At 42.6% G+C, this 18,366-nt stretch overlaps 1 protein-coding gene and 1 long non-coding RNA gene across 2 annotated transcripts; both read left to right on the forward strand.

The window, feature by feature from the left end:
- The first annotated feature begins 248 nt into the window (after positions 1 to 248).
- On the forward strand, positions 249 to 7,888 carry LOC118370299 (uncharacterized). Its single transcript, XM_052458721.1, has 4 exons — positions 249 to 475; positions 4,149 to 4,366; positions 4,464 to 4,596; positions 6,673 to 7,888. Coding segments are annotated over exons 1-4 (879 nt in total). The 5' UTR covers positions 249 to 473; the 3' UTR covers positions 7,199 to 7,888.
- A 264-nt stretch (positions 7,889 to 8,152) lies between these two features.
- On the forward strand, positions 8,153 to 9,353 carry LOC118395833 (uncharacterized). The gene is made up of 2 exons (XR_004828061.2): positions 8,153 to 8,267; positions 8,598 to 9,353. It is a non-coding gene; the product is annotated as an uncharacterized LOC118395833 (long non-coding RNA).
- The last annotated feature ends 9,013 nt before the right edge of the window (positions 9,354 to 18,366 follow it).

Below are 18,366 nucleotides of genomic sequence, written 5' to 3' on the forward strand. Positions count from 1 at the left end.
TTGTTCTTAAATGATTTGCCTAGTTAAACAAAGGTTAAAATACCCTTTATTTTCCCATGCCAGCATAACTTGATATAGGCCAAGGTCAATGCCTAGCGTTGCACTAGTCTAATAGTGCTTTCAAACCACTATCAAGTATTTTGCATAAATCTCCTAACTCTGTTCCTCTCCCTCTGGTTTCCATGGTGATCTAGAGACTGACACTGGTTAAATAGCTTTGTCCCGAGACCTCGTTACGGATAGTTACATCATGGTTGGTAAAGGGTGCGGGAGAAATCCTCGTTCTCCCCGCAGAAATACTGACATTCTATCGGACATGGTTCTTTCATAAACTAGGTCTATATGTCATAAAACAAAACGCAGTTATTTTGCAGTAATTCCGGAATATACACTACTATCGTGCGTATCATCTGTTATGGATACAGAGACATTGTAATTTTCTTCTGGCACAATCTGCCCTCAAGGAAGTTATCATGTGAGTTTTACAGAGTGAAATCCTCCTTTGTTATTTTCTTTCCTTGTGGTTTTGTAACAAACGTTTTATTTCCAACAGCAACATATGTGAGTATGTTGGAGAGATATTGACAATTTTGCTGTGTGTTATATCTTACATTTTGGATCGCCTGACTGATGGGTACATTATATACGGTACATTTTGAAGGATCCGCGCAGTGGCGCGCACTTTCTATTTGGGCAAATCCCTCTTGTAGTGTACATTTTATTTATCAAAGCCTACACCATGTACATTATAATTGAAATAGTTTCTAAATGGTAACATGTTTTTTTTATGCTTGTGCTTGATGGTGTAATGTAAGAGTTCGTACAGTGATTCTGTGTGATGTGAAAGTTTGAAGTGTAGCCTACTCCTTCCTGTAAGTGCTCTCCAGTTGTATCCTGCTCTAGCTCTCTGGTAGAACCCAGATTGAGGCGTGGGAGTCCAGCATACAATACTACAGAAGCCTGTAGAACCACTTTGTGTGTGTGTGTGTGTGTCTGTGAGAGAGAGAGAGAGAGAGAGAGAGAGAGAGAGAGAGAGAGAGAGAGAGAGAGAGAGAGAGAGAGAGAGAGAGAGAGAGAGAGAGAGAGAGCAAAAGAGAGAGAGAGAGCAAAAGAGAGAGAGAGAGAGAGAAGAGAGAGAGAGAGAGAGAGCGAGAGAGAGAGAGGAAGAGAGAGAGAGAGAGAGAGAGAGAGAGAGAGAGAGAGAGAGAGCAAAAGAGAGAGAGAGAGCAAAAGAGAGAGAGAGAGAGAAAGAGAGAGAGAGAGAGAGAGCGAGAGAGAGAGAGGAGAGAGAGAGAGAGAGAGAGAGAGAGAGAGGGAGAGAAAAAGAGAGAGAAAAAAAGAGAGAAAAAGAGAGACAGAGAGAGAGAGAGAGAAGAGAGAGAGAGAGAGACAGCCATCCATAAGCGAATTGAAAGAATATGAACATCTCCACTGCCTCTCTGCCATAATTATCACCATTTAAAATGCTAATTTCCTCTCTCCTGCAGGTGCCCAGACAGTGTATGAGACTAAATTGCTTGTCATAGCCGGTCACTCAAAGCTAATGACTGCCTCTGCTCTCTCATTACGCCTGTTGATGGTGAATTATGGCTGCTGTTGATACAAAAGGGAATTTATGCCAGGAACTCAACTCTTTCTAAGCAGATTCTCCTCCTCTTCCTTGTGCAGGGTTCATTCCAGCCCACTGGAGCTAATAGAAGCAGAGAGATGATTGTGTCCTGCTAGAGCCTTCTTGCTAATGTAGCCTTCATGTACTACTCTGTCTACTAAGAGGTTCAGACTTTTATGGCACAGGTGGTAGTGCACTTACCTCGCAACCATAGTGTTGCTGGTTCAAGCTCTGAGTGTCAGAGGTGGGTTTTCTGAGATATTTTTTGATTGTATATTTAACTTTTGATTATTATTTATTTATTGTTTATTTTTCCCATGCCAATAAAGCCCTTTGAATTGAATTGAGAGAGAGAGAGAGAGAGAGAGAGAGAGAGAGAGAGAGAGAGAGAGAGAGAGAGAGAGAGAGAGAGAGAGAGAGAGAGAGAGAGAGGATGTGTAGATGCTTATAGCCCATGGGTCTGGTTAGCTGCGAGAGTGTGTGAGATACCCATGGTGCACTTGGGGAGTGGTAATGCAAAATACAGTGGGTGGACAGTACTGCACACACACACACAAACCCCACAAAGCCCCTGAGGAAGTTGACTGCTTTGATGGGAACATCAGTCTCACCATCAGACACTGACCAAAGCAGGCTGTGCTACGTGGGCAGAATAAGCTGGGCTGTAGATACACACACACACACACACACTTTGATAAAACACAGGCCATGCATAAATCTCTCGCTCCTTCTTTATCTCTGTTCCACACTCACACATCTCTGCTTTCAAACTACAGCACCAAAAACACTATCTGGAGCGCGTGCTCTCTCTCTCTTTCGAGAAAGGGCCACACACACACATTCACACACTTCCTGTTGGGGTGAGTCAGACCCCATGGAGAGTAATGATGGGCAATGATTACATTGAGTCAACAGTCAACATGATCTAACAGCCCAGCATAGCAACACCACAACACAAGAAACATATATATAGAGAGTGGGTGGGGGGAGAAAGAGAGAGAGAGAGAGCACGAGAAGGGGAGGAGAGGGGGAGAAAGTGAGAGAACAAATACACACGCTCCGTGTTTGGAACTATGTCAGTGATGGGGATATGTCTGTGTGTTTACTTGGGTGTTACATGCAACCATACACAATATAGGACGAGTGTAAAGCATGTTTTAACATGATCTGACTGCAATTCATAAATAAGAGAAGGAAAACTGCAGTGAGAAAAGGATTAAAGAGACGAATGACATGAATGACGTTCTGTACGGTACTGTATGAGATCTAATGCTTCCGTACAGTGTATAGACTGTATTATAGACTAACTGTATAACTGACGTGTAAGAGTTGATGGAAGTGGCACATACCGTATAGTGTTAATTGGCAGGCCTGTTTTGCCCCGTCCATAACTTACTAGTGAGACCTATAGGAGCCAGGCCCCCGGGCCCTCGTCCCCCAGGCCCTCAGTCCCCCAGGCCCTCAGTCCCCCAGGCCCTCAGTCCCCCAGGGCCTCAGTCCCCCAGGCCCTCAGTCCCCCAGGCCCTCAGTCCCCCAGGCCCTCAGTCCCCCAGGGCCTGAACAGGGATGTTACTGATGCAGCTAATGGTAAACATACAGGAAACACCATCAAGGCAGAAAAGAAAACCTTCAATACAACACTTTAGACCCATTGGGCATCAGATCAATCTGGAGGGAATGCTATTTGAGTCCGAAAAGGATGTTCATATGATAGGTAAGATAAAGAAAATCTTGCAGAGAGCATATCCAACTGACAATCTCTTAGGAAAAAAAATATAAACTATTGGAACCACAACTTAAAAATAACTGATATTGGCACAAGATGGAGGGAGTGTTGGAACATAACTAATGAAATGACAGTTAACGAAAATGTATGTTTAATCCATCATAAACTAATGTATAGAATTTATTATACAAGAGACTCATTTCACAAATTCTACAGCACAACGGCAGAGTCATGTCTCAAGTGTAAAACTAACAATGACTCAATAATCCATGCCTTCTGGGAATGTTCTGAAGTCTAAAAGTTATGGGCGGAGATAGAACGATGGCTGTCATAAGTATTACAATCTAAATGTACTTTTAAGACATGGCATATGAGGGTGCAGTTAGATACCCTATGGGTTGGATAATACTTGTTTTGTCAATCATCTTGAAAAATGTGTACTTTCCTCCGACATTAACACAATGGAAAGGTCAAACGCTTTTTTATCTAAATGTTGAAGGTGTATGGGTGACGGAGAGAAACAAAATGGTGCAGTTTGAGGCCATGTAGTGGAGAGTGATGCTGGAGATGTGGGTGTGAGCATGTGGGTCACGCCAGGTGGGTCTGGACAAGATATAATGCAAAGAAAAAGTCTTATAAAAAATGTAAACATCGTACAAAAGTTTTTCCTAAATAAACACCTTCAACCTCTCAGTGTAATGGCTCATTTGTTAGACTGACAGATGTAGGGATGCAGGTTGTCACCCAGGTGATCCGATCTTTCAGTTGTACAGTAGCAGACAGTATCTAACTCTATGTATTTATGTATGTCAGGAGGTGTGAGAGAGCCATGCGTGGTGGTGGTGGTGGTGGTGGTGGTGGTGGCAGGGGGCTGTGGCAGGGCAGCGAGGCCCAAAGGAGAGAGGAGCACAGAGCTCAGGCTCGCCTGCAGGGGGGGTTACAGAGACTGGAACAGGCCACGAGCTACCACCTCAACACACTCACCACAGAACAACGAAGACTACACAGAGACCTGCTCAACATCAGGACCGGTGAGAGAGATGCTTGTGTGTGTGTGTACATGTGTGTGTGCACGTGCGTGCATGTGTGTGTGCGTGTGTGAGCTGATCTGTACCTGTGTGACCCCAGGTAACCCCTGGAGGAGGAGCCTTCACCCTCTGGTGTCGCAACCTGTCAACCCTGACCCCTCCCATCTCTCCATGCCCTGCAGGACTACCCTACCCACAATCCCACGGGCCACCAGAGACCCAAAGAAACACAGGTGAGCTCTTCACATCAGAGATAAACCAAACATTTTTAAATCACTGTGGGTTCCTGTCTCAGGCAGACTGCGTCAGCTCAAAGCCACACAGGGCAATTTGCTTTACTTCACGAGATGAAACAGCATGAAGTTTTTGCTGTGCAGTTTGCTTATTTCTTTATGATGACAGCCTTAACAGCCTACAGCCCTACCCCAGTTTATTACAGAGCTACCACAACACTGCCAACTGTACAGTGAAGCTGGGACTCTTTTTGTTAAAGGGTTAATGTAACATGTTCATAGAAGAATGAAGCTAATCTGTGGAGTGCTAGATTATATAACAGGACCTTCATAGGGCTAATCTAATCCTGGCCCAGATGGTTGAGAGAAGAACTGACAGGCTGTCAGGTGAACCTTGGCATTAGTACTTGTCCTTTCAGTTTCTTTGATCATTTCACTTTAGTTGCTGTGAAAAAGCCAAGTAATAACAAGTATAGAATGTCAGTGTTGACTAATCAAACCCCTGATAATAAATTATCTCTGGAGATGGCCAACCCTTCTTCAGGAGAGCTATACCCTCCTGCATGATTTTGTTCTATCCCTGCTCTAACACACCTGATTATTCTAATCAGCTGCTCACCAGGATGTTGATTAGCCAGAGCAAAAGCCTGCACAGTGCATAACCAGAAGGGGAAGTGCTTTCCAGGTGGAATGTTAGCCAGCCCAGCAGTTGGCCAACTGAAAACATTTTGCAACAGTAACATCTATTTATTTTTCCAATTCAATGAATGCACGAGAAATATCTATAGAGTTTAAACTTTAAAGAGAAGATCACATGCCATTCATGGGTTGCACAGCAAGATCAGTGAGTGGATGTGCACATTTTTCAAGATTACAGTATATCTCCCTGTTCTTCCATGCAGAAATTGTATCCATGTGTTTGCACTGTCATTGCATATCTACACATGTAAAGTTACTCATGATGTTTGTTATGGGATGGTAGTGTGTGTGAGTGTGTGTGTGTGTGTGTGTGTGTGTGTGTGTGTGTGTGTGTGTGTGTGTGTGTGTGTGTGTGTGTGTAACTTCACAGTAACTTCACTGTATGTGGGAATAGGATTTTTCCGTGATTTGTGGGGAGGATAGGGTGATGGTGTGTCTGCCTGACTGTATGCTTGTATGTGTGGTCCCCCCCCCCCTCCGCAGCAGGCTGATTGGTGGATGGGGATTTTAAGCAAGTGGACTGGTTAATTATGCTAATCAAGGGGGCAGATAACGAGACGCTTAAAACCTCACTCTGAGATACACACAAACACACACAGCTCTCTGTCAATGTGGGTTTGACTATCATCCTCTTGAGAGAGAGAGAGAGAGAGAGAGAGAGAGAGAGAGAGAGAGAGAGAGAGAGAGAGAGAGAGAGAGAGAGAGAGAGAGAGAGAGAAATTAGTGTGTGTGCGTTTGAGAGACATTCACAATTATAGCTCATATCCCATATCTATGCATATTCTATTGCTTCATACCCCCTTCCCCTCTCTCCTACTGGTAGGCTGCTGGGCTTTCCCCTCTCTTACTGTTAACTAGTGTATGTGGGCGGTTTACAAACACTGTTCTATACTACTCTACATACAGATACTGCTTCTCCAGTGATGTGTCTGTTTTTCTCTGTGCTGTGGCTTGGCAGGGATCCATGCTGGCTCTTTTAACAGACTGATTCTAAACTCATTTTCTTTTATGATGTGCATCCCTCTGCCAACTTCTAGTGGATTTATAGTCCCCTTCCTGGTTTCATTTTTTTTTCTTCTTTCTCCCTCCCTCTATCTCTTTCTCTGTTGTTCAATGCAGCATTTTACTGAATCCACAAAGCAGGCCCCTTGTTTGTTTGTTTGTGTGTGTGTCTGGGTATGATTGTTTTGTTGTCCAAAAACATTTGTTATAGCCAATAAACAGACACTGAGTCACAACATGGTGACACAAGGTGGATACTGATAGTTTGTTGTGTGTGTGTGTGCGTACGTGTGTATGCATTTGTGTGTCGTCTGACTGTTTATCTCTATTTCTCTCTCCCTCTCTCTCTCTTCTCTCTCCCCCTCATTGTCTCAGGTCAGTGAAAGCTGTATGTGGGGGAGTGTCTGGTCTGGCTGCACTCCAGGTTCGGGTCCATGACTTCCTCTGCAGCTCTGCAGACCCACAGAGACAGGGGGCAGAGAGCTCAGTGGCGCCACTCTGCCTGCCAGACCTCAAACTGCAGCCTGCAGCAGAATTGACCAGCACTGGGCTGGGGGAGAGAGGGGAAGTGGAAGGGGGGGAGGGGAGAGCTGAGAGAGAGAGAGAATATGTGAGGGGAAGAGAGAGGAGGGCAACGAGAAAGAAGGAGGAAGAGAACAGGAGGACAGACAGAGACAGAGAGAAAGAGGAGTATTATCCTCTCCCTCCTCCCCCCTCCGACGTCCTCGCTGCTGATGGTCGGCCCAGAACGCTCCACCTCCTGCCTGATTTCAACCAATCACTGTCCGAGGCTCGTAAAGCTCGCTACATCCGTTACCGAGGTCGACCCCCCTGCGAGAGGGAGCTGTCAATCACTGAGATATTCGCCAGGGGCAACACAGGTTCCATCCACAGATTCTGAAAAGAGAATAACCCTGTAAGACAAAACAAATCCTGTGAGTGTGGCTAGTAGTGTGTGACTTTTCTTTTAACATGGGACCTCCGCACATGTGTTAGTCCGTTAAGCAAAAGCCTTAGTATTTGCTCGGGGAGCTATAGCAAGTCTTCAGGTCTCAGGCAAGGTTACTCATCATGCGAGCGTGGTTCAACAAACCACTTCCGTTATATCATGGACACCTCCATAAACATTAGATCCATTCCAACCTACTATGTTTGGACTACATTGTGTCATACTGAACAGGGCTTTGGTCGCTGATACACCTGTTCTGTGCCAAACTGACAATGCATCTTATTCAGTGTTTCTATTTTATTAGGCAAGTTAGTTAAGAACAAATGATTATTTACAATGACAGCCTACCAGGGAATAGTGGGTTAACTGCCTTGTTCAGGGGCAGAACAACTGATTTTTACCTTGGGGATTCAATCCAGCAACCTGGATCTGGCCCAACGCTCTAACCACGAGGCTACCTGCCACCCTGTGAATGTATATCTGTGAATGTAGCATTTGAGATTTGCTCAATGTGAAAGTCCATAATATCTATTGTGTTAAATCATGTACCTGATTGAAATTCTCAATGTATGTAAAGTATAATGTTTAAAACTGTTGGCTCATGAATCATGATTTATCGTAATAAAATAGAGGCCATGAGGTGGTTGCATCAGTGCCTCTGTAATGTGTGTGTGTGTGTGAGGAGAATGCCCCCTGGCGACAGCTATAGATATTGGTTTACATTTATTGCCATTCAATGACCATAAATACTTATTTATTTAGTATCACAATGTTATGATAAACCTATATATATATTTTAAAAAAGGTATGTTCTGTGGTATTATTAATCTTGTATGAAATCTATTGTTTTAAGCCATGGACAACTCAGGTTTTATGCTTAGTCAGTGTTGTGTGTCAGTAACCAAGGCGACGAGTGTGTCCAACAATGAAAAGAGAGAAAAAGAAGAGGAGGGTGACCAAACAGGTTGGAGTACGATTTAGGAGGCTCAACTTTGAACTTTGAATTAGTCGTATGTACAGGGTACGCATGGTATACATAGTCTAACGAAATGCTTACTTGCAGATTCCTCCTTGACAATGCAACAACAATAAGAAATACTAAAACCTAAAAATACAAACGGCTCAGTAGACTAGAATAAACATTTTAGCATAGATTTATAGTCCAATATTTCCATGTGTTTTGGGCAAGGGGGTATTAGGGGACAAGTGTTTAAATGGTGCATTATTTACCAATAATAATAAGGCTGGTAGCAGCAGAATGGTGGGTGTAACATGAATGCAAATGCATATGCGTGTGTGTGTGCGCGCACCCATGTATGTGATGTCTTCTGTTTCTGTGTGTCTCCCATAGGAGCTGATCTGAAGGAGAGAGCTGAGATGAACTGTGTGTCTCCCATAGGAGCTGATCTGAAGGAGAGAGCTGAGATGAACTGTGTGTCTCCCATAGGAGCTGATCTGAAGGAGAGAGCTGAGATGAACTGTGTGTCTCCCATAGGAGCTGATCTGAAGGAGAGAGCTGAGATGAACCACTCTGACTCCGATCTATTTGTTCACGGACTGCTCAGTGGGTGGTGTGTGTGTGGGCCAGGGGCTTCCCCCAGTCTAGTTCAGCCTTCAGCCTGTTCTCATGCTAGTACATCTCACCCCCATCCTCATAATATGTAAAGTTATGATATGGGGGTAGTTTAGTGTTAGCACACAGTCAGGCAACACACTGCCAGGATACACTTCCACACTGCAGGCTGCAGGTTTTTCTTTGGCGGCCATGAGGCCTTTTGTTTGTTTTGTGTTTGGGCATGTCTTTGGTATTTTTCCTTTTTTGTACATATTTAAGTTTCGTCACCATCTGAACAAATAATAATCTGCTTGGACTGGCCGATTAAGAGGTCAAAAAGGAGCTGGCCCTGGACCTTACGCTTATTACACACATTTATGCACATCAAATATATTATATTTATGCACAGGATGAGCCTGCAGGAAGGGTACCACCTGAGGTTGGAGGATGGCTTCCCTGTAATGCACATTGTTGAGATTGCCTGCACATCAAATAAATTAGCAGGCTATTTATTGGTTTCATAACAATAACTAGATCTGTCTGATCTCTCCACATGGTGTTCTACTCTCTGGGTGTTGCGTTGCCGGTCAGTGACCTCTAACCTATCACATAAGCCAGGCTGAAACACAGTTCTATACCGACAGGGGTGATAGTAAGCTGGTCCGGTACAGCGTCCCGCAACTTAACGGTAAAACATGAGCCTATCACAATAATTACACAAAATGCCAAGAACTATAGACTTTAACCCCATTAACATTACTTCATGTCAAAGGCATGAAAATGTACGAATTGACTTGAAACCGAGTGGTCTACGCTTTAAATGATGTTGTGGTTCGACAAGAACACTTTGTCAAGGCGGAGATGAGTGGCCCATCCCGAGACGCGCACGGACAGCAGTGGACGCATCAATTTAGACTACAAGTGTACGTCTAATGACAATCGCAGAATGCCATTACAATACACGTTTAGGTGTTTTGTCAAATGCTTCTTTCCCGTCATCAAATTGTGGGTGCACAGTGCACTATTTGGATGCTTGAATTATTTTGTGAGTGAACGAAGATTCACAGGTAGCCTAGAGAGCACTTTTTTAAAAGTGATTGACAATCAGATGAGAACATCATTAATGGTTGTTTGTTCATCTTTACTCGTCCCACAGAGATTATATGAAATTAATTACATATGTAATTATCTGACTACACCTAGGCTATGAACAAAATGTTTATAGGGAGAGGCCCATACCAATAAGACATTTTATCTACCTTCACCCCTATATACCGAGATACTTTGCTCACTTCTGGCCATGTGATTTATTAGAAGAACATGGTGTTACGTGATTTACAACAATCATTTGATATTATGGGGAGAAGGGATGCATGTTATTTAGATTAGGGGAAATTAATAGCCCGATAATGAACATGATAACCTGAAAAACAAAGGACACAAACAAAACTGAAAATAGAAAAAAAACAACCATTAGAGGGGTATAAATCGAAGTCTCCAGTCTACTTACATCTGCTGCTTCTGCGATAGACTATCCTTAAACCAAAGGATTGAGGTACCGTCTCGACAAGTTTTTTTATATATTTTTTTTATCTGACTCGGCTAGCGATAAATAAAATGGTTATTTTTATATATTTTTTATTTAGTATTGACCGCTGATCTTGATTAATCTATAGGAAGAAATTAGTAGGTGATACGTAGTTGGCATACAAGTATTTGTAGGCTACTGTAAATCATAGTCTTGATCTTGTGAATTAACGATGCACTTTGTCAATCTCTCTGCCAATTCCGGGTTGCTAAAATTCTAATAGTTCACCTAATTTCAGTTTGTGACAAAACAAGCAAGTGTAGAGAATCGTTGTACCATCTAAACCACTGTGAGATACATTTTCCATAACCAAAAAGATTGTATGTGTAGTTGTTTTAAAGCTGTTGTAAACAAGTAAAAGAAGCAAAAAAGAAACTTCAGCTTGGGAAGCAACTTTTTTCTCTATTTACACATTTGTACATTTATGTGGTTATTAAGTATGCTGGTCTATGTCAAATCACTGATTGTTTATGTTTCAAGTTCAGGTCTTTTAGGTTTATCTTTGTGGTGATCTGTCTAGTACAATCACAGAGATAATCAAATTAATCACAAATTCAAATGAATTAAATTAAACATTTAAGCATTAATTGTGTGTTGGTGAAGCAGCCCACTAAACAACAGACTGAACTGTGTTAGAACAAATTGCACAATCGAATGTCCGATTTTGACAAGTAACTCTTTAAATTATATGGCAATGGGGGACACTAGTCAAAGGTGAGGGACACCATTACACCTGTATCACTATGCATTTGTCCCATTTCAAATGTAATTTTAATTGTCTTGTGTTTGACATTCAGAACCCCCCCATCTCTGAACTAGCCTGGCTGACGCGACCCACATGACTCACAGCGCAGGGGGAGCTTTAATCATACTAGGCTGGAAATTAGGCCGTTCGTGCAATATTCGCTCAGAAATTGTGCAACGGGTTTGATTGGTTCTTGCAAATGTTTATTTTATGAGGTTGAGAATTTGAAAGGATTTGAAAATCCAACCGTTGAAATGGAAGTGAGGGGGGGTGTTACTCTGGGGCTGTGCATGTGGCTGTTTGAATGAGAAAGACACTGCGGAGAGCCAACCAATAATTATAATTATTTTCTTGTCTGTATCAAGCAGCTCACTTAATGTCAGACTGAACTGTGACTCTGAACTTCCATCTCACAGCAAGAACTGGCAAATCTGGTGCAGTCCATGAGGAGGAGATGCACTGCAGTACTTAATGCAGCTGGTGGCCACACCAGATCACCAGATACTGACTGCTACTTTTGATTTTGACCCCCCCTTTGTTCAGGGACACATTTCTATTAGTCAAATGTCTGTGGAACTTGTTCAGTTTGTCTGTTGAATCTTGTGTAAATATTTGTATGACATATGTTAAGTTTGCTGAAAATAAACGCAGTTGACAGTGAGAGGACATTTCTTTTTTTGTTGAGTTTAGTTACACTTATCTAATGTATTCTAGTACAATCATTATTGAATTGGTCAAATTCTATTCACCAAGCCCAATGTTCAGCTATGAATGACGGAGTACTGTATGTGCTCAGAGTAAAGTATGAGGTCCTTATCAGTGTCACACCCTGATCTTTCACCTGTCTTTGTGCTTGTCTCCACCCCTCACCAGTTGTCTCCCATCTCCCCGCATTATCCCCTATGTATTTATACCTGTGTTGTCAGTTGCTAGTTTGTTTTGTTCGTCAAACCTACCAGCGCCCCCCCTTGCTCCAGTCTGTTTCTAGTTCCTGTTTTTGAGTTTTGACATTCTGCCTGTGTTATGACTTCTATGAATGGTGAGTGGAGGAGTCAAGCGCAGAGAGCAGGTAATTCCGTACGTGGATATTTTATTCCAAAGACAGCAGAGACACGGACATGCAAAACACAAGGGCGCATGATCCAAAATACACAGGACTAAAACTGTCCGGAAAAATATAGATCGCACTAATACACCAACACCAATAAACAGAGAACAAGCCCGCACAATTACCCAGCGGGCCTAGTGCCCTTAAATAGCCTACAAACAAAACTAACTCAAAACAGGTGTAACCAATTAAACCTAATTAACAGAAACAAAAGGAAAGGGAATCGATGGCAGCTAGTAGGCCGGCGACGACGACCGCCGAGCGCCGCCCGAACAGGAAGAGGCACCATATTCGGCGGGATTCGTGACAGCCTGCCCTGACCCTGAGACTGCCTGTCGTTCTGTACCTTTTGGACTCTGATCTGGATTAATTACCTCTGCCTGCCCTTGACCTGTCGTTTTGCCTGCCCCGTGTTCTAGTAATAAACGTTTGTTACTTCAACACTGTCTTGGTCTTCCCTAAAACGTGATAATCCCATTTCAGTTGCTTTCTTTTTGATTTACTCAGGGGAGTGATATGAGTGATATGCATTTGATTTCCAAGCTACCATCTTCTTGTTTTTATCTTCTGGTGTGTGTTGGTGGAGCAGGCCATTTAACACAAGACTGAAATGTGTTCCTGGCCTTAGCCTGTCTGGTACCCATTATTAGCCCACAATATGATCTCCCTAAGGACGCAAAGGTGAGAGGTTCTACTACACCTCTATCTATGCATGATGTTCAGCGTAAAATGCCAGAGGCGATTTTAATCCCATTTCAATGGTCTTGTTTTTAACCAAAACTTCCTTCGAGCAGACCAGCAGATGTCACACTCATTGGCATCTTTAGGATATTTGATAGTCAAGTCATACATTGATAAGTGTCTCTTGGTACATTTCAATCGATAGGTGTTTACTCTGTTTTATTGATGTGTTGGCTATTGATCTGTTTTTTTTCTTCTATCACTCCAGTGAGAAATTCATCGCTGATCTTTTGAGGGATGTGAAACATGTCACATCAGTTAGACATCATATCACTGAGTACAATTTCAATCTGCCTTTCCCTATTCTAAATCCAGAACGGCATCATATTCTACATACCGTGTGGTTCACCATTTTCTAACTTCTAAAACATCAGGTCTCAAATGTAAACTTTACCCTCTAGTATTAATGAATGAACACCATATTTAAGTTTGGTTTTATTTTATTTGTTGACAAGCTTGCAATAGTTCAGACCATATAGGCTGAGTTTTATGTAATTGTGGTTTTGTACTGTCACGTATGTTTTATATTCTATGAATTCTATGAACGCGAATGTATTAAAGCTTTGCCAAGATAAATCATCCAACTGACAGGTGTGGCATATCAAGAAGCTGATTAAACAGCAGGATTATTACATAGGTGCACTTTGTGCTGAGGACAAAAGGCCACTTTAAAATGGGCAGTTCTGTCACAACACAATGCCGCCGATGTCTCGTTTCCAGGGAGTGTGCATACAGACTGCAGGAATGTCCACCAGAGCTGTTGACAGAGAAATTAATGTTAATTTCTCAACCACCATTGTTTTAGGGAATTTGGAATTTGGGAATTACGTCCAACCGGCCTCACAAATGCAGACCACTTGCAACCATGCCAGTCCAGGACCTCCACATCCGACTTCTTCACCTGCTGGATCGTCTGAGACCAACCACCTTCAGATCCACGCCCCAACCTTTTTATTATTATTATATTTTTTAAGGTGTCTGTGACCAACCGATCCATATCTGTATTACCAGTCATGTGAAAACCATAGATTAGGGCCTTATGACTTCGTTGCATGAACTGTAACTTAGTAAATTCTTAAATTGTTGTGTTTTGTATTTTTGTTCTTTATATGAATGTAGGCTTGGAGTATATGTGTGTGTCTATTTCGCTCAAGGCAATTTGCATATACACCAGAATGTTATGAAGCGTGATCAGATGAATTGCAATTAATTGCAAAGTCCCTCTTTGCCATACAAATGAACTGAATCCCCCCCCAAAAAATTCCACTGCATTTCAGCCCTGCCACAAAAGGACCAGCTGACATGTCAGTGATTCTCTCGTTAACACAGGTGTGAGTGTTGATGAGGACAAGGCTGGAGATCACTCTGTCATGCTGATTGAGTTCAAATAACAGACTGGAAGCTTCAAAAGGAGGGTGGTGCTTGGAATCATTGTTCTTCCTCTGTCAACCATGGTTATCTGCAAGGAACACATATTTTATTTTTGTTTTGTTTTTTTAAATTTTTACCCCTTTTTTTATCCCTTTTTCTCCCCAATGTCGTGGTATCCAATTGTTAGTAGCTACTATCTTGTCTCATCGCTACAACTCCCGTATGGGCTCGGGAGAGACGAATGTTGAAATTCATACGTCCTCTGATAAACAACCCAACCAAGCCGCACTGCTTCTTAACACAGCGCGCGCATCCAACCCGGAAGCCAGCTGCACCAATGTGTCGGAGGAAACACTGTGTACCCGGGAGGCCCACGTGCCGTCATCATTGCTTTGCACAAAAAGGGCTTCACAGGCAAGGATATTGCTGCCAGTAAGATTGCACCTAAATCAACCATTTATTGGATCATCAAGAACTTCGAGGAGAGTGGTTAAATTGTGAAGAAGGCTTCAGGGCGCCCAAGAAAGTACAGGACCGTCTCCTAGTTGAATCAGCTGCGGGATCAGGGCACCACCAGTACAGAGCTTGCTCAGGAATGGCAGCAGGCAGGTGTGAGTGCATCTGCACGCACAGTGAAGGCGAAGACTTTTGGAGGATGGCCTGGTGTCAAGAAGGGCAGCAAAGAAGCCACTTCTCTCCAGGAAAAACATCAAAACAACGGCTAATGAGGTATCCCCCTATTGTGCAAAGCAATGATGACGGCTAATGGTGATCGTAATGAAATATGAAATGTTTCAGTGTCAAGTGAATTTTGGGTAGAATCAATCCACACTGCTCTAGGCTACTGTGAAGTAGTGCAAGATTATATAAGGTTAGGATTCAAGTTAATGTAAATCACTTACAAATACACAAAGGTGGTAGCAGGAATTGACAGAGCCGGACACTTAAGGCAGGGAAATACCCCCTCATGATGTGTTGAGTAAACCAAATTTAAAGGATGTGCAAAGTAGGACACTATAGCAAAACCCTGCTTATAAATAGGATCCTCCAGAGCAGTGGTGGTCAGTTTCTTAAATTGTTTTCAAAACTTTCACGACTGATGAGTACAAATTTGAGATTTTTGGCTCCAACTGCCGTGTCTTTGTGAGACGCAGAGTAGGTGAATGGGTGATCACCACGTGTAGTTCCCACCGTGAAGCATGGAGGAGGAGGTGTGATGGTGTGTGGGTGCTTTGCTGGTAACACTGTCAGTGATGTATTTAGAATTCAAGGCACACTAAAACAGCATGGCCACAGCATTCTGCAGCGATACACCATCCCATCTGGTTTGCGCTCAGTGGGACTATAATTTGTTTTTCAACAGGACAATGACCCACCACACCTCCAGGCTGTGTAAGGGCTATTTGACCAAGAAGGAGAGTGATAGAGTGCTGCATACCTTGCCTCCACAATCACTCAACTTCAACCCAATTGAGATGGTTTGAGATGAGTTGAACCACAGAGTGAAAGAAAAGCATCCAACAAGTGCTCAGCATATGTGGGAACTCCTTCAAGACTGTTGGAAAAGCAGTCCAGTTGAAGCTAGTTGAGAGAATGACAAGAGTGTGCAAAGCTGTCATCAAGGGTGGCTACTTTGAAGAATCTAAAATATACTTAGATTTGTTTAACACTTTTTTTGGTTGCTACATGACTCCATATGTGTTATTTCATAGTTTTGATGTCTTCACTATTATTCTTTAATGTAGAAAATAGTAAAAATAAAGAAAAACCCTTGAATAAATAAGTGTGTCCAAACTTTTGACTGGTACTGTATAAGTCTACTTAACTGAAATGTTGAAGCTTTTTTATTTTGGTTTGGTTTGTTATTTAGGTGAAATGGTTGTTTATGATTTGGCATATTTTGGGCATTTTTTTTGACAGTCCAATTTGTTTTCTTAATTAAGTTTTTTTCTTACTTATTTTAAAGCACTTTTACATGATTCTATCATATGGAGTGCAGCTGTACATGCTAATGATAAGCACAAACAATCTTGATTTATTTGTACATCAATTAATTTAGTTACCAGCAATGTGCAAACTATATGTTGTATGTAAATTCTGAGAGAAATTTGCGTTTTTGATAACTCTGAGTCTATTATTTTATATAATTTGTAAAACAAGCATATTTAGTTGCCATTTGTTTAACATTTTGTATACCAACGTATTTAATTGGAAATAATGTTTAATGTTTGAATGCTAAATGTATTTAAACATTTAACATGATTTCACTCTCATTTTGTGTTTTTCGCTCTGACCGACACATCAGTTAGTCTATACTCCACAGTTAGTCTATACGACACATCAGTTAGTCTGTACTCCCACGGTTGCTTAATGACAAAGCCAAGCAGACCTTCAAGTGTCTTGTGTGTGTTTCAGCCTACTCTGCACAGATGGGTTTGATTGAGAAGACACAGGGGCTACTCCCAGGGGCTGGTAAGATGACCAGTGTGTGATGTACACACATCACACACACATTCTACCATCACATCTCCACACACACACACACACACACACACACACACACACACACACACACACACATACTCCCATCACATCCACACCACAGGAGGTCGGGAGGACGAGCTCGTGGTAATGGCTGGAGCGGAATGAGTGGAACGGTATCAAATACATTAAACACATAGCTTCCATGTGCTTGATGCCATTCCATTTACACCAGCCATTATTATGAGCCGTCGTCCCCTCAGCAGCCTCTACTGATCCACACCCATAATTTACCATCATGAAATCGTGTTTTTTTGCATGAGTTCAGCCTCATTCTCTCTCTCCCTACCTCCTCTCCTGTAGGGGGCAGTCAGCGTCCCCCCAGAGCAGTGGGCTTTGCCCTGGCTAAAGAGCTGATCTTCACTGGTAGGAGAGTGGATGGACAGAGGGCTGTGGACATCGGACTGGTCATCAGAGCTACAGAGTAAAACCCAGATGGAGACGCTGCCTATTGATACTACCACAGGTTAGACGCACGCATACACACTAATACACGGATGCAGTGGAGGCTGCTGAGAGGAGGATGGCTCATAATAATGACTGGATAGTCAGTTGGCTAGCAACAAGGACAAGACGCTGCCATGAGGGGAAACATATTCGGCTGGTTCCAGCTAGTTGTATCTTGTTCTTGATACCATGTCTTGTTTTGATGTGTTTTGACTGATTTAATATCACTGCTAATATGGCAAAGAAACAACCCTTCTATAGCTAATCTCATGCTTTTTGACACATTTTGCTAAGCGGCTGAGAGAAAATATAGATGTTTTAGACTTAATTTCCTGCTAAGGCAAAAATTCAGGGGTGTGTGATACGCCAGTGCCCTTCTCCTCCTCTCCAGGCATCTGTCACTCCAAATTTCTCTCACTCCATCTCAGATGCCAGGAGTTGACAGGGGCATCTCGGCAGTCAAGTGGAGAAACAGTCCACAAATAACATATGCACACATACACAAACTAGTTATTTGCAGTCACACGGCTTGGAGGACATATTTATGTATCTGAGAATGATTTAGGACGAAAAACCATACTGATTGTTTTCTCCATTCCACAGTGATGAGTGATTGACGGCTATACTGAGAAAAAGTATAAACGCAACATGCCACAATTTCAAAGATTTTACTGAGTTACAGTTCATATAAGGAAATCAGTCAACTGAAATAAATAAATTTGGCCCTAATATATGGATTTCACATGACCCATGAGCCAGGGGTGCAGCCATGGGTGGGCCTGGGAGGGCATAGGCCCACCCACTGGGGAGCTTGGCCCAGCCAAACAGAATGAGTTTTAACCCACACAAATAATTTATTACTAACAGAAATACCCCCAGGTTTGAACCGGGGTAACCTACTAGCTAAAGTCTTGCCGTTTGTATGCCTTCAGAAAGTATTCCTACCCCTTGACTTATTACACATTTTGTTGTTACAGCCTGAATACAAAATGGATGAAATATATTTTATTTCACCAACCTACAC

The sequence above is a fragment of the Oncorhynchus keta genome, chromosome 1 (assembly GCF_023373465.1).
Source record: "Oncorhynchus keta strain PuntledgeMale-10-30-2019 chromosome 1, Oket_V2, whole genome shotgun sequence".
Lineage (NCBI taxonomy): Eukaryota > Metazoa > Chordata > Actinopteri > Salmoniformes > Salmonidae > Oncorhynchus > Oncorhynchus keta.

Excerpts from the sequence above, each read along its gene's own strand:
- LOC118370299 (XM_052458721.1), top strand. Across the intron at positions 4,367-4,463 it reads CCTGCTCAACATCAGGACCG|GTAACCCCTGGAGGAGGAGC; the intron begins GTGAGAGAGATG and ends GTGTGACCCCAG. Across the intron at positions 4,597-6,672 it reads AGAGACCCAAAGAAACACAG|GTCAGTGAAAGCTGTATGTG; the intron begins GTGAGCTCTTCA and ends TCATTGTCTCAG.